Source organism: Lissotriton vulgaris, chromosome 10 (assembly GCF_964263255.1).
Source record: "Lissotriton vulgaris chromosome 10, aLisVul1.2, whole genome shotgun sequence".
Taxonomy (NCBI): Eukaryota; Metazoa; Chordata; class Amphibia; order Caudata; family Salamandridae; genus Lissotriton; species Lissotriton vulgaris.
In genome coordinates this window covers 944,601,369-944,619,460 of record NC_141698.1, presented here as the reverse complement: position 1 = coordinate 944,619,460, position 18,092 = coordinate 944,601,369, and the positions used below count along the sequence as shown (strand labels likewise).

The window sequence follows — 18,092 nt, the reverse complement described above, 5'->3', positions numbered from 1 at the left end:
AATATCTGGGAGACGCCTGTCTCTTACCTCAGACGCACGATCCTTTCCGCTACCAAGGCGGTTAGTATGCCGATCACGGCGAGGGCCAGCACCTTCCCCATGACAGCTGCGCTCACCAGTGGAAAGTTTTCTGCTCAAATCTCTTCTTCTGAGCAGCAGGAGGATGTGGGGAGAGGGCAGAAAAGGAGCGAACGGGAGAGTCAGGCGAGGGAGGCGGTGTACCTATGGAAGGGAGGGCCCACTGCCGCCAGCCCTCGGTCGGTGAGGTGTGGCGTCCCTGTCTAAACTCGGCAAGGCGCCAACATGCTTGGAGAGTCTGTCTTGTATTCAGAGTGGCACAGAGGCCGGTGAAATAACCCAGCAAAGTAATCTGCCACGCCACATGTTCGCTGCTTGCCTCCTCGTCCAACTAAGTTCATGTTTCACCTGCTGGGCTGGGGAAAATGTATTTGCTAAAACTCTCAAATGGTAAAAGTATTATTTTGTAGAAACTTGCGCTAACTATGTATCGACGGTGGATGGAGCTTAAGTTTTCCCTTGTGGTGTTTTTTCTGTTGTACCACAAGCACCCACAACCTTCTCAGGTTCAGGGATCTGGTCCTAAACATAATACGGAAGAGCACGAATGGACGTCTCGATCTAAAGCACCTGAAAGGGGCTATTCCTTGTTCCGTTCTCCTCCTAGAAAATTAAGAGGTGTCTTTGGCTACAGGTGGGTGGGCTCTGAAACCAGCTGTATCACCACCTTGACCAACCATGGACGGGGTGAGGTCAAGAAGAGGAGGAGTACCTAAGGCTGACCCAGCCCGAAAACCCTTCCCCAAAAACAAATCACAAAGGCTTCTAAGGCAGCGGCGGAGCCCGGGTCGGCTCTAGGGCAGTGCGATCGGTGCCACCGTGCCGGACGCTGACTTGGGGTGGGGGCGCCATGTTTATTGTTTAAGATGCACCAGATGCCACGTTCCTTGCCCCAGCAATTTTGAAGCATCAATAAAAAGATCACGATAACTGCAGTGATTAATGTTTTTCCTGTAGACAGACTGGAGCTTTGTCTTGTAGAGAACATTTTGACTCATAGCGCAGAGGGTTAATATGCCTGCTGCAAAGGACGTGTCCCATTCAGATCACAAACTACATACACTATAAATAGGTCAATGGGTTATCGCTTTGGCAAAGAGATCCTTTTGTTACCTACAGTTTAAAAGTTAACATCTGAATATCAGAACAGTGAGCTATTAACTATCCTCAAAGAGCTGTATGCAAACTGCAAGGAATATATTACGCCTACATGTTTTTTTGCCCAGTCTTTTCTTTTCCTAATATTGTGAAGAGTGTTAATTTGGGTAGAAATCAATTCTTATTATTAAAGAAAACCCCTAACAATGGTATAACACTTTAAATTCTGAATTTGTACTTTTGCAGATCAAGGACTCTTAAACTATACTGCCTAGCCGAACTGAAGATATGTGACTCCTACACCTTGTAGGCCTCTGCCATATGTAACATTTCCTATACACTGATTTACACATGTATGACTGTGGAATGTATGTGTGATGTAAAGTGCTCTGACCCCCTGCAATGGTATGAGTGGCGCTATAAAACTAAATGAATTAAGGGACCGTGGTTATGGAGACTTGGGGGGCATTGTCAAATGGTGGTAGTGAGTGTTAGAAATGGGATCTCTGGTTGGCTAAGGATTGCACCACAGCCAGGCAGAGACAACCACTCTAGTCAGGGCAAGGGAGTTACACGCCAAAGATAACCCCTGCTCACCCCCTTGGTAGCTTGGTACGAGCAGTCAGGCTTAGCCCGGAGGCAATGTATAAAGCGTTGGCGCAACACCCACACAGCAGCAACACACTAGGCACACCACAAAAGAAACTCCACACAAGGTTATATAAAAATAGCCTTTGTATTATCAGAAACACATTAGAATAGTAATCACACAATGTACACGGTGCCAACTGGCACCAGGTAGTATTTACAGGGGATTATGTACACATGACAGGGCCAATGGGGCCACTGGCAGAACCGTCCCACAGTGAACTAGCAGATGTAGAACATGCAGTAAATGTCGAACACAACCAGCAACTACTGGTAAAGTTAGGAACTTGGCATGAGATCCTGTAACGTAAAACAGAGGATGCATAAATCACCTTGAGCCTGAATCACCTGAGGCATAAAACTACATTAGGTCCCAAACCTCATTAGCATCACACATTAGGCACCAACCTCCTACGTAAAAGCACATTAGGCAAGAATCATGGTGCATAAACACATTAAGTAATAATCATCATACACACAGTGTGCCCCAATCGGGGGCACACAACCTGGAACTGGCCCCAGGCCATTGGCCTTTCACAGGGCTCCAATGCCCTATGTCCAACAATGTCAGGGCTGGCTGCAAAAGCATCAAAGTAAAGTGTGCAGATGCACAAGCCTAAACGTGGCAGCTGCCCACTAATTGCTGGGCAGCTGTGAAAAATGAGCACGGCACCGAGGTGCCCCCTGAGCCCCTCTCTGGGACTCTAAATGAAACTGTCCCCCAAGTTTGCAGCTGCCTGTGCTCTCGCAGGGCAGCTGTGACAAAAATGCGCAAATAAAGTCCGGCACTCCTGGTGCCTCTTGGGTCCCACTGGGGCATCTCAACAAAATCTGCCCCCACTTGCAGCTGCCTGTGCTCTCACAGGGCAGCTAAATTCAGCAATGCTTACACGGGCACCACTGGGCCCCTGGTCCCTCACTGGGGCCCTAAGAATAAATTATGGGCACCGTTGCAGCTGCCTGCTATGGCAGTGCAGCTGTGGCGAGGAACTGTGCTCTTTAGCCCACTCTGGGGCTCTTGTAACAAATTTGCCGCTTCCCCCTCCGACGTTGGAGCGGGCTGCTCTCCTGCAGGTCCGCTCAGCAAACAAGGCACCAAAAAGAGAAGCCCTCACTCACCGGGCTCTTTGCTGGAGGGGGGTAGAGTCTCCTCTGGTCTTCTCCTCCGGACTCACGGCGGCTGTCTTATGTGGTGGGGGCAGGTGCCGAAAATGCGCCTCAGGCCTCCCCCTCAGCCTTACTCTTTCTCAGCTGCGTTGGCGGGGCTCTCTCCACTTATGGGAGCTCCGCACCACCATCCAGCCGTGCTTCACCCGGTCCCCGTCCTCGGGACCGGGTTTTTGTTCTGGAGCCCGCAAGGCTCCCGGACTACTTTCTGCTTAGGTCGTGAGGCCCCGCCTTCAGTCAGGGGGGACTGTGCCTCACTTCCAGGCCGCATTGGTGATTCCCGATGGCTCTTACTCTCGGCGGCAGTAATGCGGGATGGGAACTCGCTTCCTTAAATGTGCATAAAAGCGGGGTGGGCAGCCGCTCGCCGTCACCAGCAACATAATGCTGCCGCAACGCGGGGAGGGCAACTGCTAGGTAAAAATAAACCAAAAAGGCGGCAATAACCCGGGGTGGGCTCCCACTTGGCCACTAAGCACGGGGGAATCCCTACACCAGGGATTCCCTCTTGTTGAAGTGCACCCCAGCGCTGCAAAGCCCCCACACTCTCCATTTCTTCTGGGAGCAAGGAAAACTAGAGGGTTCTTCAAAAATGAAAAATCAAGCGCTCCCAGAGGTAAAAGTCAAAAGTCCAGGGGGCAAAGGCTGGGCCCAGGCCGGCCAGCACACAGGGCTCTCCAGCAGGGAGGCAGTCCCTTGTGGCGGTTCCTCCTGGAGCCCAGCAGCAGCAGGCCCCCCTAAGTCAGGAACAGTACAACATTCATGGGGTCACAGCCCCTTCTTTTATACACCCTTTTCCTTTGTGTCACAGCACAGGGCTGGGGAAACCAGATGCAACTGGTTTTGGAGCACTCTGTTTACCAGGTTCCTGTTCCCTCATTGTTAGGTGGGGATTCAGTGATCAGACGCATGACAGGGGGCGGAGCCAGCATTGTGGAGTGAAGGCACAGCCCTATTTAGGTCCCAGGTGCACTCCCCCCTCCCATCTAGATGCAGATCTCTCTATTCACCATTGGGCTGACTCACCCTATCTTTCAGCTCCTGTCAATCACAAGCCAGACATGCAATTCACATCAGGCAGGCAGATACACAGCACACAGAAATGCCAACTCCTAAAAGTGGCATTTCTCCACCAGTCACCATAAATCTGCACACACCATTCCACAGCATTTATACTCACAAGTTCATACATACTAAACTCGCCCCTGCACTCCTCTCATACCAGGAATTACCATGGACACACATATCCCCCATGCACTCCTATAGGAGGGCAGGCCAATCTCACCACACGCACTCAGAGCGTGCACACACTTTACACTGGGCCACAGTGCTAAAGTGCCCAGAGGCCACAAACCACTCCCACCATGTAATATCTTAAGGCAAAAAGTTCAGAGGTGAACCTGCCAAGAAGGGCCAAGTCCAACAGTGAGGGACTCCATGGCAAGGTGGTCATTGGGGGGGGCACCAACAAACATTGTCACACAGGGCGCCACCAGTACTAAAGCAGGTCCTGGGCGGAGCTCCTGAGGAAGTTACAAAAACACGGATGGATGCCAGGTGGTGAGTGCCTCCACACTCAGTCTGGTGGAAACTCGCTCTCCGTTGGTGTTTGTAGCTCAGATTCTGCACACCCCACGACATTGACTCTTCTCCGGGAGATTGTATGAAGGGAGCAGATATCTGGTGACGCAAGCAACGCAATGTAAGTTGACAAGTCAGGATAGTGGAAATAGGTGCGAGGGAAGAGGCTCATCTCTTCTTAATATCAGCAACTCGATGAGCGGTTTCTTGATTAGGGTGACAGGGCTCCGTGGTCACTCCAATTTCTGCATCAATTACTTTCTCATATTTCTTTTTACCAATGTTTAGTCGAAGGTCGCAAATCAATATCGTGTTTCTGCTTGTCTGCTGAACAGAGTGTGGTTCAAATACAGGCAAGCAAATGTACTTTTAGTAAGATAGATAGATGGCTAGATGCTCTGGTGATTCACCAGTGGTGAAAGGATACATAGATGGATGTGTGGGCAGAAGAGTTACAGGAGAGTGTGTTCAGAAGGACGAGTGGCTGTATACATGAATGAATGAATGAATGAATGAATGAATGAATGAATGAATGAATGAATGAATGGATGAATGTTCCATATGATGGACAAATGAATGGATGATTTTTAAGTGGGTGGGTGGGTCGGTGAATGGGAGAGTCTCTAGAAGGGTGCAGGGATGTATTCATGAATAGATTAATGCAGTGGATGATTTAAACATGGATGAATTAACCACTTGGCTGCTAGGCGTTTTCCCGTCCTGCGCTGGGTTTTATTATTTTTCATTGTTTTATGACGAGCTGGCCTTGTCATCCGCGCACGGCAGGTAAGCGCCATGACGAGCCCAGCTCGTCATTAGCCTCGAAGGGGTTAATGGAGGCATCATTGGGTGAATGATGCATGGGTTGAACTCGCTTATGTTGCCTAGACTCGCTCACTACCTTATATTCACCACCAACGTTTATGCCTCACCTCTTTCAAATGTGACAAGCCACCACTATTTATTATTACCATTCAAAACAGACCGCAATTACTGTGAGATGTGAATCACTGTAGTGACCTTGCTACCTCTACAGTTTGACAGCCACAGTCTGTACACAGAGCAGCTCAAGGCACACAGTCTACCTCCTTATACCGTAGGCGAGTCTTGGGAGGGACACTGAGCGCGGTGTTTCTTCCTGGGAGTCTGCAGTGACCATGATGCTTTTACTTTACAAACACCTTTGGAAAGACTGTTTCTTGCATACAGTGTCGACGCAAGCCTCATGGAGTGAGGGGGTCTATCAATGTACTTTAGAGTCATTGACCTTTCTACCTTTACTTTGCAACACTACTGGAGAGTTAACTTCCCCAGTGCGTGACTTGGCCCTGCAGTATGTACAGTGACCCAATTGCCTCGCCCAAAGGGGCTGCCAACCGCTGTATATTGCGTGTATATTGACACTTTTCAGTCCAGTGCTTAACACTCATGCGGAGGTTGTTTGTCACGGTACACTGTCCACGGTGATGTCTCCTCTGCGTGAACGCCCTGGGAAGAACATATCACAGTGCAGTATCTGCAGCAATTATCCTGCTACCTATTGCCATACAGACCTGTAAGGGGCCCATCTCTTGATCCTATCTACTGTGACCATGTTTTTTCTACTGTCCAACTGTCCTTTAATGCACTTGTGTGAAACTTTTTTTTTAGGTATTGCCTGCACAGCGCTTGTCATTCAATCCAGTGTCTTTTATTTGTTTCTCTTGTTTCTGTGCTGTAACTTTAATTTCTTGTACAAGGCTTGGAACGCATCGTTCTCCAAGCTTTGCTTTCAGCCATGAGACAGGCCCCCGGTTTTGCCTTTTCCCCTGTTACTGCACAATATATTGCCATTCTCAATAAACAAGTCCTAAAAATTTCACGGAGTTCCTTTAGGTTTAAAGCATTTTATTGACATTTACAGAAATATAAAACAGTTGTCGCAAGGAATCAGTGCTATAACACAACCATGTAGAAGCGCATTCGTCGTTCTAAGTTTCATCTAACTAAATGCCCAATCGGGCTCAGTGCTGGGTGCGTATGCAGTGACAATAACACTAAAATAAACAACCCCTCTTCCCAACCCCCCCCCACTCCCATCTCTTCACTCCTCTCTCATCCCCTCCCCGTCCAGTGCTAGATTCACTCTCCTGCCTCTCCCCTCCCACGCCACCTTCCCCTCTCAGCCAGTTCTAATCTAAGACTCATCGATCAGCTGAATCAGCAGGTGATGTTAATCTCAAAAGTCGGAGATATCGTGGACATGTGAGTTCTTTAAATTCCGTAACCAACAGTGAGTGAAACGGTTGCCACAAGTCGTCAAATTGTTCCACCTCTCCCGCCACTGTGAGCGACAACTTCTCCATGCCCAGAACATGCCATAATCTATGCAGCAAGCCCGTGATGGAGGGGAGTGTGGTAGTGCGCCAGTGTATAAGGATATTTTGAACCGCTGAGCCCAGTGCTATTGCAATCTGCCTGCCTCTACGGAACTTTAGGGGGTACATCAACCGGTTGGGCAAGCCCAACAGTACATACGCAGGGAAGCGTGGCAGCTCGATGTCAAAGTGTGTGTCAATCTCTTCCAAGACCTCTTTCCAGTAGGGGCACAGCAGAGGGCAATCCCATAGCACATGCGTAAGTGTGCCTATCTGTCCACAAGCCCGCCAGCATGTGTCCTCAATGTTGCGATTCATCTCATGCAATCTTTCTGGTGTGTAGTACCAGTAAGTGGTTACCTTAGTGAACGTTTCAATAAGTCCCGTGTGGTATGCGGAATGGCGTGCTCGGTATGAAATCTGGTCCCATTCTGTGTGACTCAGTGTCCTCCCTAATTCTCGTTCCCAACGTTCCCTGCCTGGGTTATATAGATGAGAGGAAGGAGGCTGCAAAAATTTATAAAGGTCGGTGATTAATTTCGCATCTGAGGTGCGTGTCACAAGCCACTTCTCATAAGGTAGAAGCCTCCTATCCGCTGATTCACGCACCTGCGGTATCTGCGCCCAGTGGCGCACTTGTAAGTAACGCATTCTCTCCGTTTCCGGTAGTTGATACTCTCGCCTGAGATCCTGAAATGGGATAACGCCATCTGGAGTGTATATAAGGAACAGCGTCCTGCACCCCGCAGTCCGCCATCGCATGAAGGCCTCCTGCTCCATCCTGGGGTTGAAATCCGGGTTCTCGACCAATGGCGTGAACGGCGAGGGGAACGTGGTGAGACCATGCCTGTTATTAGTGGCATCCCATATCCCCATCGGGACTCGCGTGACGAAAGACGCATATAGATTGGGAGGGCGGTGTGCTCTACGCAAGAAGGGCACCTCTTGTAGAGGCCAGCCCGCTACTGCCTGGTCTTGGAACAGCCAGTGTTTGTCCGACTCCCACCTGCTCCACTCCACAAGATATCTCAATTGTGCCGCTTGGAAATACTTGCGTAAATCCGGTATACCCAGACCCCCTGCTTCAGGGGCTAGCGTGGATAAAGCCCTCTTCAGCCTAGGTTTGCGGCCCTGCCAGATGAAACGTGCAAGGTCCGCCTGAGTCTGTAGGATCCACCCTTTGGGGGGTTGGAGCGGCAGAGCCCGGAACAAATACAGAACCTGCGGTAGGATCGTCATCTTAACCGCGGCTATCCTGCCGAGCCAAGACAGCGTGCCTCTGTTCCAGCGTCCCAGCTCCTCCTTAATTTTCTTCCCCAAAGCTGCATAATTGGCGGTTACCATAGCGGGCAGGGTAGGTGCCAATAAGATGCCCAAATAAAGGCACCAGGTTCCGTGACCAGTGCATGGGAAAGAGGTTCTGGAGTTCGGTCCTCGTGCCAGCGGATAATGACACATCGAGGGCTGCCGACTTCCCCATGTTCATTTTGAATCCCGCGAACGTCGAGAAAGCCTCTAGCTCTGCGATACATGCTGGGAGTGCCCTCCCCGGCTCAGCCAGCGTCAGTATAATGTTATCCGCGTAGAGGCTAATTGTATGGGTATACCTCCCCATCCTCACTCCCTTCGCATTCGGGTTCTGGCGTATTCGTTGGGCGAGGGGCTCCATATATAATGCGAAAAGAAGCGGGGATAGTGGGCACCCCTGCCTGGTACCCCTCTGTTTTGCGAACCTCTGGGAGCTGCAGCCGTTCACCCGTACCACCGCAGAAGGAAATCGGTAGCAATTGAAGACTAGGGTTTGGAATTTCTCCCCTATTCTCACCTTCGCCAGGACCCGCTCTAAATAAGGCCAATGTACCCGGTCGAACGCTTTCTCCGCGTCTACGGCTAACAGCATTCGCTCTCCGGGAATCCGGGAGACCTTCTCTAGGATGTGAACCACTCTTTTGGTATTGTCTACCGTCTGCCTCCCGGGTACAAATCCTGCTTGGTCTGGGTCCACCAGTCCCGGCAGGTGAAGTGCCAGCCGAGCCACAAGGATCCCAGTGTACAGCTTGAGATCAATGTTCAGGAGAGAGATCAGTCTGAATGAGCTGCAGTGAGTCCGGTCCTTCCCTGCTTTGGGGATGGCTGACACAGTTGCCTGGAGTAGATCTGGTTGGATAGCTCCAGGAGCGGAGAATGAGTTGAAGAGCCGGGTGAGGATAGGTGCCAACGTGGAGCAGAACGTTTTATAGAAGAGTAACATACAGCCATCGGGGCCTGGAGCCTTTCCATGTTTGAGTTTAGAGATGGCAGTAATCACTTCCTCAACCTGAATGTCCCTCTCCAGGTACTGTGCTTGCTCCGGAGTGAGGGAAGGGAGGGCGACTGAGTCCAGATAATCTGCCTCCGTATGTGCCAACGGGGGTTCACCGGTGTATAGTTCTGCATAGTACTGACGGAAACCCTCCGCTATCTGGCTGTCCTCCGTGACTGTCACTCCGCCGGAGACTGAGAGCTCCTTCACTAACTGCCATTGATGCGCTATTCGGAGTTTGTTCGCCAGAAGCCGGCCGCACCTGTCTTCCCCGTGTAATACGCGTGTTTCAGACGTAACGCGGCCTACTCCGCCCTATCCGTGTCCAAGGCCGACAGGAGTTTCCTCGCTGCCTTGAGCTGCCTCCAGATTCTAGGGGCTCCCGTACGCTGATGTACTTGTTCCAGCTCACGTACTTTGTGCGTGAGTTCGTCTCGTTTGTGTTGCCGCTCTGTTTTCTGCCGACGATATTGCTATAAATTCCCCTCTGAGCACCGCCTTCAAAGCTGCCAACTGCGTCGCTAGGGTAGTGTCGGTATTATCATTGTGGGTTTGAAAATCGCAGACCGAGTCCGTGATGTGCTTCACTACCGTTTTTTTATGCAGTAGAGTATCCCTGAGGCGCCAAACTCCACACGAGGGGGATACCGGCGGTGAGCTAAATGTACCTGTGACAGGCGCGTGGTCCGATAAGGAGAGAACCCTCATTTCAGAGGCTATGGCTAGGTCATAGACTGGCCCTGTGACCAGGAGATGGTCCAATCTCGCATAGGTCTTATGTGCATGCGAGTAATAGGAGTAGTCTCTGTCAGTGGGGTGGAGGCGGCGCCAGAGGTCATGGAGATCTAGGTCCTCCAGTTGGGATTTGCCCACTTGTGAAATCTCTCCCGTCTGCGGGTATCTCTGTGTGGATCTGTCTAAAGACGAGTTGAAGACCATGTTCAGGTCTCCTCCTATGATAATGTGCCTATCTGAGGTGGCTGTAATATCTACTAAGGCCGAGTTGAAAAATCGCTCTTGATGTTCGTTGGGGCTATATATCAACCCAATGGTAAACACCAGACCTCCTGACTTAACTCTATACACTAAGAGTCTTCCTTTTTGTTCTGCAAATTTATGTAAAACCTCCCCTTTAAATGTTCGGGACACTAGGATTGCTACCCCGGCTTTCTTGGTAGTGTTGGAGGAGAAAAACTGTGTTGGGAATTTGTGAGATCGCATCCTATGGCAATCACGGGCTAGTAAGTGTGTCTCTTGCAAGAGACATATATCTGCCTGAGTGTTTTCCAGAAGGGACAGAACCGCCCTCCTCTTGACTGGGTTATTAAACCCCTTCACATTAAGGGTGACGACCTTAAGGGCTGCCATTGGTGTAGGGAAAAATGTAGCGCAAGCACAGAGTCATAGCTCCGGTGGGGCGGCACTGAGAGATGTAGTGTGCAGGAGCTCTGTCAGGCCAGAGTAGATGCATCAAAAGCACTGGACTATCCCCACTCATCCTCCCCCAACTTCCCCTGAACTTCCCTTTTCTGTCCTCCACCCCCTCCCCAAACTTCCTTCAACAACCCCTTCGCACACACCACCAGTCCCTTCCAACCCCCTCCCTTCCCCCCTTCCTGTACCCCCCTGAAACTCAAACAACCTTTAGTCCCAGTCATGTCCCAAGTGGACAAGTCTGTGGTGAATTACCTGAGTGGACGTCCAGCCACATACTCCTCCCCACGGCCCCCCACCTTCCGGAGCCCCAAACCTGCAATGTCAGTAAGGCTGTGATGTTCTCCCCCCAGAGTGTTTCTATGCCGTCATTGCGACATCACCATTGGAAGCCGTGTCTCTGGCCACTTCGGAAACGGTGTTCGCCATGCTGGCTCTAATGGTGGGTGAGTCTGGTCTCAAGGGTGTAGCAGGGGTCCGTCTCCACGACACTCTCTGCCAGCCGTCTCTGGGGCCCCGTCTTTGGCTTGGCGTAGCTGTATCTTCCTCCTCCGCGGTGATTCCCAGAACCTCGCATGTCTCCTGCAGCGATCGTAGTTGGTGCATCGTGCCATTCCACTTAAAAATAAGGCAGAAGGGGTGGCCCCAGGCATAGGGCGTTTCGTGCTCTCTCAAAAAATCGGTCGCAATCTTGAATGCTTTACGTTTCTGAAGGGTGATAGCAGATAAGTCCTGATACAGAGCAACAGAATGACAGCGAAAGGTGAAAGATTGTTGTTTTCGTGCTTCAGCCAAAATGCGCTCCTTCAGTGGAAAGTCTGGGAGACAGGCCAAAATGTCCGGTGGTGGTGCCGACGCATGTCTCGGCGGTCCCACTCTGTGCACCCTGTCAATCCGGATGGGAAACTCCGCTGTTTCTCCCAAGATCTCTCTGAATAGGTCTCGTAAGTAACCGGCCACATCCGTGCCCTCTTCTTTTGATGGAATACCCCGGACCCGAATGTTATTTCGTCGAGACCTGTTTTCTAGGTCCTCGTTGTGAGTTTGGAGATCCAAGTGTTGGTCTCGTAGGCGCAACACCTCCTGTTGCAGCTGTACGATTTCATCGACAAGCCGGTGGTTGGTGCTCTCCACAGTGGCCACCCGCTCACCCAGGCTATCCACTTCTCTGCGCACCTCTCGCACCTCTCCCGCTACCTCCTGCTTCAATGTTTGAAAATCGTCTCTGAGGGTGCTGAAGAGGGATTCCAGGAAGGACCGAGTGACCGGTGGCTCCCCTCCGCACGAGTTCTGTGATCCTCCGGCGGAGCTCGGTGATGGCTGTCCCCTGTCTCCTCTTTGCTGGGTCCTGCTGAGCATCGCCGGGAGAGTGCGATCCCCTTTCTTGCTACCTCTGGTATTCGCCATTGTGGTATGGATGCTGACCAGATCCCTCGCTTCACCCGCTCCATTACTGCAGGCTCTCCAGGCGTCTTCTGGGATCTGCTGATATAGCCCCGCTAGGTATCGTTGGTCTACTCCGGAGACCCTCTGACGGGGTCCCCTGCTCCGAGGCCGCAGCCGCGACCTCAAGTTCTGCTGCTCTGCTCGCCTCCACTGCTAGTGCCCGCTGGTCTCCCAGTGCAGCCGACACTGCCTTGTCGTAAGACTCCCGGATAGGCGAGCTCGCTCCGCTCTGGGGGGACTCCGTTAGAGGCCTCGCTGGTGGGCCGCAGCTGCGATCCCTGGTGCTGCTGTTCCATCCGTTGTCTCTGCCGGGCCTTGTTAGGCACCGACTGTGGCCCGACACCTCTCGGGCATTCAGTCAGATGGAGGCCTCTTGGGGAGTTCCCCTCTGTGACTACTCCGGCACCGCCGTGCTCCGGTGTCCCTGGTGCAGTAGTTGTCGGCCAGGCGGTGTGGGCCAGTCCGCACTTCCCGAGCTTTCCAGGTCACACGGGACCCCCTCTGTATCTTCTTTCATCTTTTAGCCAGGGGGAAGCTCCGGAGGGAGGTCAGCACCTAGGACCAGGGGCGGAACTCCGGGCTTCGCCTCCGTCGGCGCCGGGACACTCCCAGCGAGTGTCTGGTCTGCTAGGCCGCAGCCGCGGCCTCGATTACCGTCCTGCAGCGGTCCTTCCAGCGCGGGTCCACTCGCCGGGCAGCAAGCCGCCTTCCGGGCAGTACGGACGCTGTGGAGTCGTTCTCTCTCCTCCGTTCTACACTGGGCCGAGGATTAGCGCGGCGTGCAGCCGGCTGCATCACCTTCTTCAATTTCCCAGAGGTCGGCCTCCGTCTCCTTTGTCTCTCGGCTCTGACCTCCGATGCCGCCCGAAAGGCTGTTCCGGGACCCCTCCGAGGCCAGTTCTTTTGCCGAAGTCTGCGCTCCGAGCTCCGCTGCCTGTCCCGGCGCTGTTGAACGCCAGCGGGGGGAGAAGAAGCTATATTTCAAGGCTTGGGCCTAGTCGGATCGGGGAGCCGCGAGGAGAAGCGTCCTCTCACGCCGCCATCTTTGCCACGCCCTGCCCACGGAGTTCTTTTAAATTATATTGCACAACTTCTCACCAAGCTAAAACTTTAAAAAACAATTATTAATCACATAGGCAAAACCGAATGCATTTACCAATGCTTGTTTTGCTACTGTTGAAGACCAAGATCTGTTTTTTATTATGGTTTTTTTTTTCAAGAACATCTCGGGGCACCATACACACAGTCCCCACATTCCAACCAATCCCTTTCTCTAGCAAAAAAGCAGATCTGCTACCAGTGCTTTTTAACACTTGGATCAATTTCTCAGTGTAATGAATCTCATGGAAGGTGGGTTTTAGGGAGCAGCGAAGTACGATACACAACTCCTTTATATTTTATGTTTACCTGAAAGGTGTGTATGGTCTGATCACTCAATGTGTGAGCTGCATGCAAGCTTTCTTCATCAGAGATGTTGTCGTGTTTGATTAGTCTCTATTGTCCAAATCTTTCTATAAATATCCCTTGTTTTCAGCCTATTCATTCATAAGACTTGTGGTCTACATTTTATTAGTCCTTTTTCGTTCATGGCAAGCTATGTGTGATCTTTCAGCATTTGGGATCTGCCACATCACCCCTATGCTCATGCCATGATCTGCTCTTAACAACCACCATAGTGACACCTGCTGTTTACCAATCGGTGCCTTGTTTTTCACGCTAGGGTTGTACACTCTGCTGCCTTTATTGGGAGCTGGCTCCATGCATAATCCACTAAGTAAGAAGATTATGGTTTCCTCTATACGGGCCGTCATGCCACTGCAATGTTTGGTATTAGAAACTCTCTCTAGGGCGTTGCCCTGCACACTTCTGGAAATTGATAAATGTTTTGATGAGATCCAATTAATTCAGCAGAAAGGGTGGAATGATGATGAGTGGAGACAATTATTGCAGTTGGCCTGTGCATTACGTTTGGCGAACAATGACAGCAAAGAAAATGGGATTGTAAACTGATCTCGTTTCTATCATTAGATACATTCACACTGCATTTTAAGACCACTAAGTGGGGTAAGTGGGCTGAATAAGGCAGGTGTCGCTAAAAGGTGTGTGGCCTTTTGCTCCTTGCCCTCCTGGTCCTTCTCCTTTTTCTGGGCCTCCTCATCTTAGTCCTTCTTCTCCTTCTGGTCCTCCTCCTAAGCATTCCTCCTGCTGTCCATTCTGATCATCTCGTCTTTTGGGTCCAGGTTCTTTTGTGGCCCTACAGGACGTAGTTCTGTTCTTTCAGGTAATTATCCTTTTTCTCCTAGTCTTTCTCATTTGGGTTTTATTTACCCAATGACCCTTCTCCTCTTTCCTGGCCCTCCGTTCCTGGTCCAGATATCCCCCTCCTGCTCCTCATCTGTTTCTTGATTGCCCTCCTCCTTCTTGGTCTTCTCCTGGTCTTTCAATGCCAAACTGGCCTTCTTGTTCCTCCTTTTATAGGTCTTCATGGCCTTTTCGCCCATGGTCCTTCTGGTTTTGTTCCTCCTGCTTGTACTGGTCCCACTCATGTGCCTCCTTGTTCTGGTCCCTGTGGTTCTCATCTGTGTTATCCTAGCAGTGGTTTTCCTGGTACTTCTCTTACTGATCCTGCTGATGCCGGCCTGCTCGGTCTTGATTACCCTAGTGCTCCTGTCCATGGTCGTGATTCTTGTGGCACCACAGGTCCTGTTGGTCCCTCCTGGTCCTCTTTGTGTTAATCCTCCTGTTATGATGTGTAGGAGAGTAGGGTCTGCAATCCTATGATCACCCAGATTTTTTGCTTTTGTTTCCCTGGTTTACGACTTTCTCTGGCTGTGGGCCTGCCAATCAGACCCACAGCCTGGCTGTTCTCTCTCTAAATTACAACGTGTACCCTAGGTGCATTTACCAATTGGTACTGGGCCACCTTATCAGACCCTGTAACTCAGGGCATAGGTGTACCCAGGGCCTACCAGGGGCTGAAGCATGTATTATGCCACCCCTGGCTGGCCTCCTAAATTTGACACAACTGGCTGCATGACAGCTGGAGCAAAGTCGTGTAACCACCCTTTGCTGTAGATATAGTATACCTATATCTAACCCTAAAATGGACACACAGATTCCTATCAGTCACTCCTATGGCAGGCCTTAACAATCCTGAAGGCAGAGTGCTTGGAATCGTGTGAGATGGTGCTCTGGCATGAGCTGAGCCTGTCTGCAGCTTGCGGAACCAAGTCCTAATAGCTGTTCCATGATATCGCATACCATATACTCTTAAGTGCATTATAATCCTCGCGGGTAAATGCTATCTTTGGTATTGCTTTATCAAAACATGTCGAGTAAGGTGTCATACGAATTGGAATACTAACCCCTCGCCAATTCTGGCGACGGGGTTAGCATTCCACCCTTCTAGAGGGACACGACATGTATGTAACTGTGAACCCCGGTTAAAGTTAAACGAAGCCTCAGCTCCACAAAATGGATGCTGCCACCACAGACACGAGTCTGACCCCCTGCAGCTGGGAGTCCTTCCAGCGAGGGGAGCCTGGACAAAGGGTTTCCTGTCAGGGGCGGTGCTAGCACCGTCCCAGACATGGTTTTGTGTATCCTGGGTAGGCAGGGCTTTTCAGGAAGGTGACTGCTGAGTGGCACCACGGTGCTCACTACGCATAGGCCGGTCAGAACCAGTTCCAGGGGCACACCAACCCCTGGCCTGGGGAAAGTCCGGCATGGCAGAGGGGTGTAACCACCCCCCTCCTAGTCCCACCCATAGGCAGGACCTAGTCACCGGGTCAGCCCCCTTTTTTAGTATAAAGATGGGAGCGGGCCCCCTGTTCAAATTAGATCATCTTTGGAATCAAGACACGACTTTCTGCGAAAGGACTTCAAGATTTCTTCCTCAAGAATCTCCCTTGTGGCTAAGGAGTAGTCACCCTGCATCCGCAGGCACCATCCTAAGAACACTGCGGTCTGCTGCAAGTCCTTCATCACGAATCCGACGACCCAGCTCGACGAGACCCGGCTTCCCTGGCACCTCTGACCTCTACAGCAAAGCTGAGAACCGTGAGTGCGACGAGACCTCGAGGGACCGACGATCGCCAAGACTGCACGACTTCTTTGTAACAAGCCCACCGAGTCTTCCACTGGTGAGTGCTTTGGGGTCCGAGAAGCCCCAACCCTGAGCAGCTCCAGCACCGAAGATCAGCCCTCCAGCATCTCCACGATCTCCGTGGGGCCCTTCTGCTTTTGCGTGCTCACCGCGCTGTGTGGCTACTAGCCGGCTGGCTTGTGGCCTTCTTCACGACGCCCAACGACATCACTGCTGCTGGTCTGGTTGCTCCAGACTGGCCCTTGCTTCCTTCTTCAAGAGAGGCACCCCGGACCCTCCTGGTCCACTCCAGACGCCATTTTGAGTCCACCGCGTGGGCTTGAATTTGCCAAGGCTTTGTTGCCCAATCCTGGGTCCAGCGACGCCGACAGCTTCAATCTTCGTGGGACAGCTCGCTCCTCCATCCTGGTCGCCGACAACGCCTCCTGGTCCGTGAGATCTGCGAGCACAGCGTCACCCACTCACCTAGTCGAGGTGGCTACCATCCGGTGCCCTCCTGGTGCCCACTGACTACTGGCTAGTAGTCTCGAACTTGGTCCCCTCTGCTTTCAGGTGTCATCTTCCTTCGATCCAGGCTTGGATCCATCGAACTTTCTTCACTGGTCGCCTGCCAGCAACTTCTTTCTTCCAGGCTCCTGGTCCGTCTACGAGGATTCCCGACGTCTTTTGAGACCTATGCAGCTGCAGCCCCTGGGCTAGGTAACTTCGGCATTTCGGTGCCCCAGCATAGCCTCACTATCCAAGGGTCAGAATCCACTTTCGTTTTCCTCCTACCAGGTTGGGTTTGTCCGAGAACACTAACTTTGTCATTACTAGCTACCATAGACTTTGTCCCGCATCACGCGTGAGAGTGCACACTCTGCACCCGAGTCTCCTGGGTCTCCTAGAAGTAATCTGAAGATTCTATAGTCAAGATCTAGCGATTCCAAAGCCTATTATTACTGTACTTACCTGCTAGTAATTTCGCATTCCACTTTCAGAGTATATGGTTTTCCGTGCCCCTCGGGCATTTGTAAATACTGTGCTAACTTAAGTATTTTCGTAAGAGTTTTGTTTTGTGCTTAGTACCCTGTCCTCATAAAGAGTACAGGGCTGTTGTGATTCTTAATAAATATCTTGTTTATTTTCATAACACTTGTGTGGTGTCCTTTCACTTGGTATTCAAGGGGTATATGTGTGGTAAACAGCTGGCTTAACACGCCCTCTCGAGTCTTTAGCCTTAGACTGCTCGTATCCACGCTACTAGGATAGCTGGTCTATAAGGTTGACTTACAACCAATCATCAATAAGGGTTGCTGGACTGATACATAGTGTTCACTAGAATAGTGAGCACTGCATATCAGGCCACCTTCTCACATGATGCTCCTCTGTTTTCTTAGTCGTAATCCTGATGCCAGTCCTCTTGGTGCTCGTCCCCATGTTCTTGATATGTTCGGCCCAGTTCATGCTGACCCAGGTTCATCAACTCCTCTTAGCCTGAAGCCCTTGTTCCTGGTTTTCTTGGTTCTTATGGACTATGTGCTTGTTATCCTGGTCCTTATCTATTTATTGTTCCTGGTTTTAATTATCCTGGTCTTCGGCCTTTTGATCACCCTGATGCTGTTTGCCCTCCTGGCCCTTTTGGTCCTAGTTCACCTGGTAGTCTGGCTCTCTTGATGGTCCTGCTCATGAGCCTGGTTTTCCTGCATGGCCACCTACTACTCCTCCTTCTCTCCCCCCAGTTCAGTCAGGTACTATCTCCTGACCTGTCACTAAGGTTGATTTTTATATTTTTTTTACCAGGAGTGGCAAGCAGGAAACGAGATCCCATTTAAACATGCATCAGCACACTTCTTTTTATTCTTTTCCAGTGCTGACCTCCAACAGAGCCTGCCTG

At 51.2% G+C, this 18,092-nt stretch overlaps 1 protein-coding gene across 1 annotated transcript in view; it reads right to left on the bottom strand.

Moving 5' to 3' along the window:
- Positions 1 to 18,092, bottom strand: part of LOC147689045 (serum paraoxonase/arylesterase 2-like) — an 856,840-nt gene that overhangs the window by 366,679 nt on the left and 472,069 nt on the right. Inside the window, exon 2 of the mRNA XM_086941933.1 lies at positions 28 to 145. Coding sequence (XP_086798059.1) covers positions 28 to 101 — 74 coding nt within the window. The 5' untranslated portion in view covers positions 102 to 145. The remainder of the gene's footprint in view (positions 1 to 27; positions 146 to 18,092) is intronic.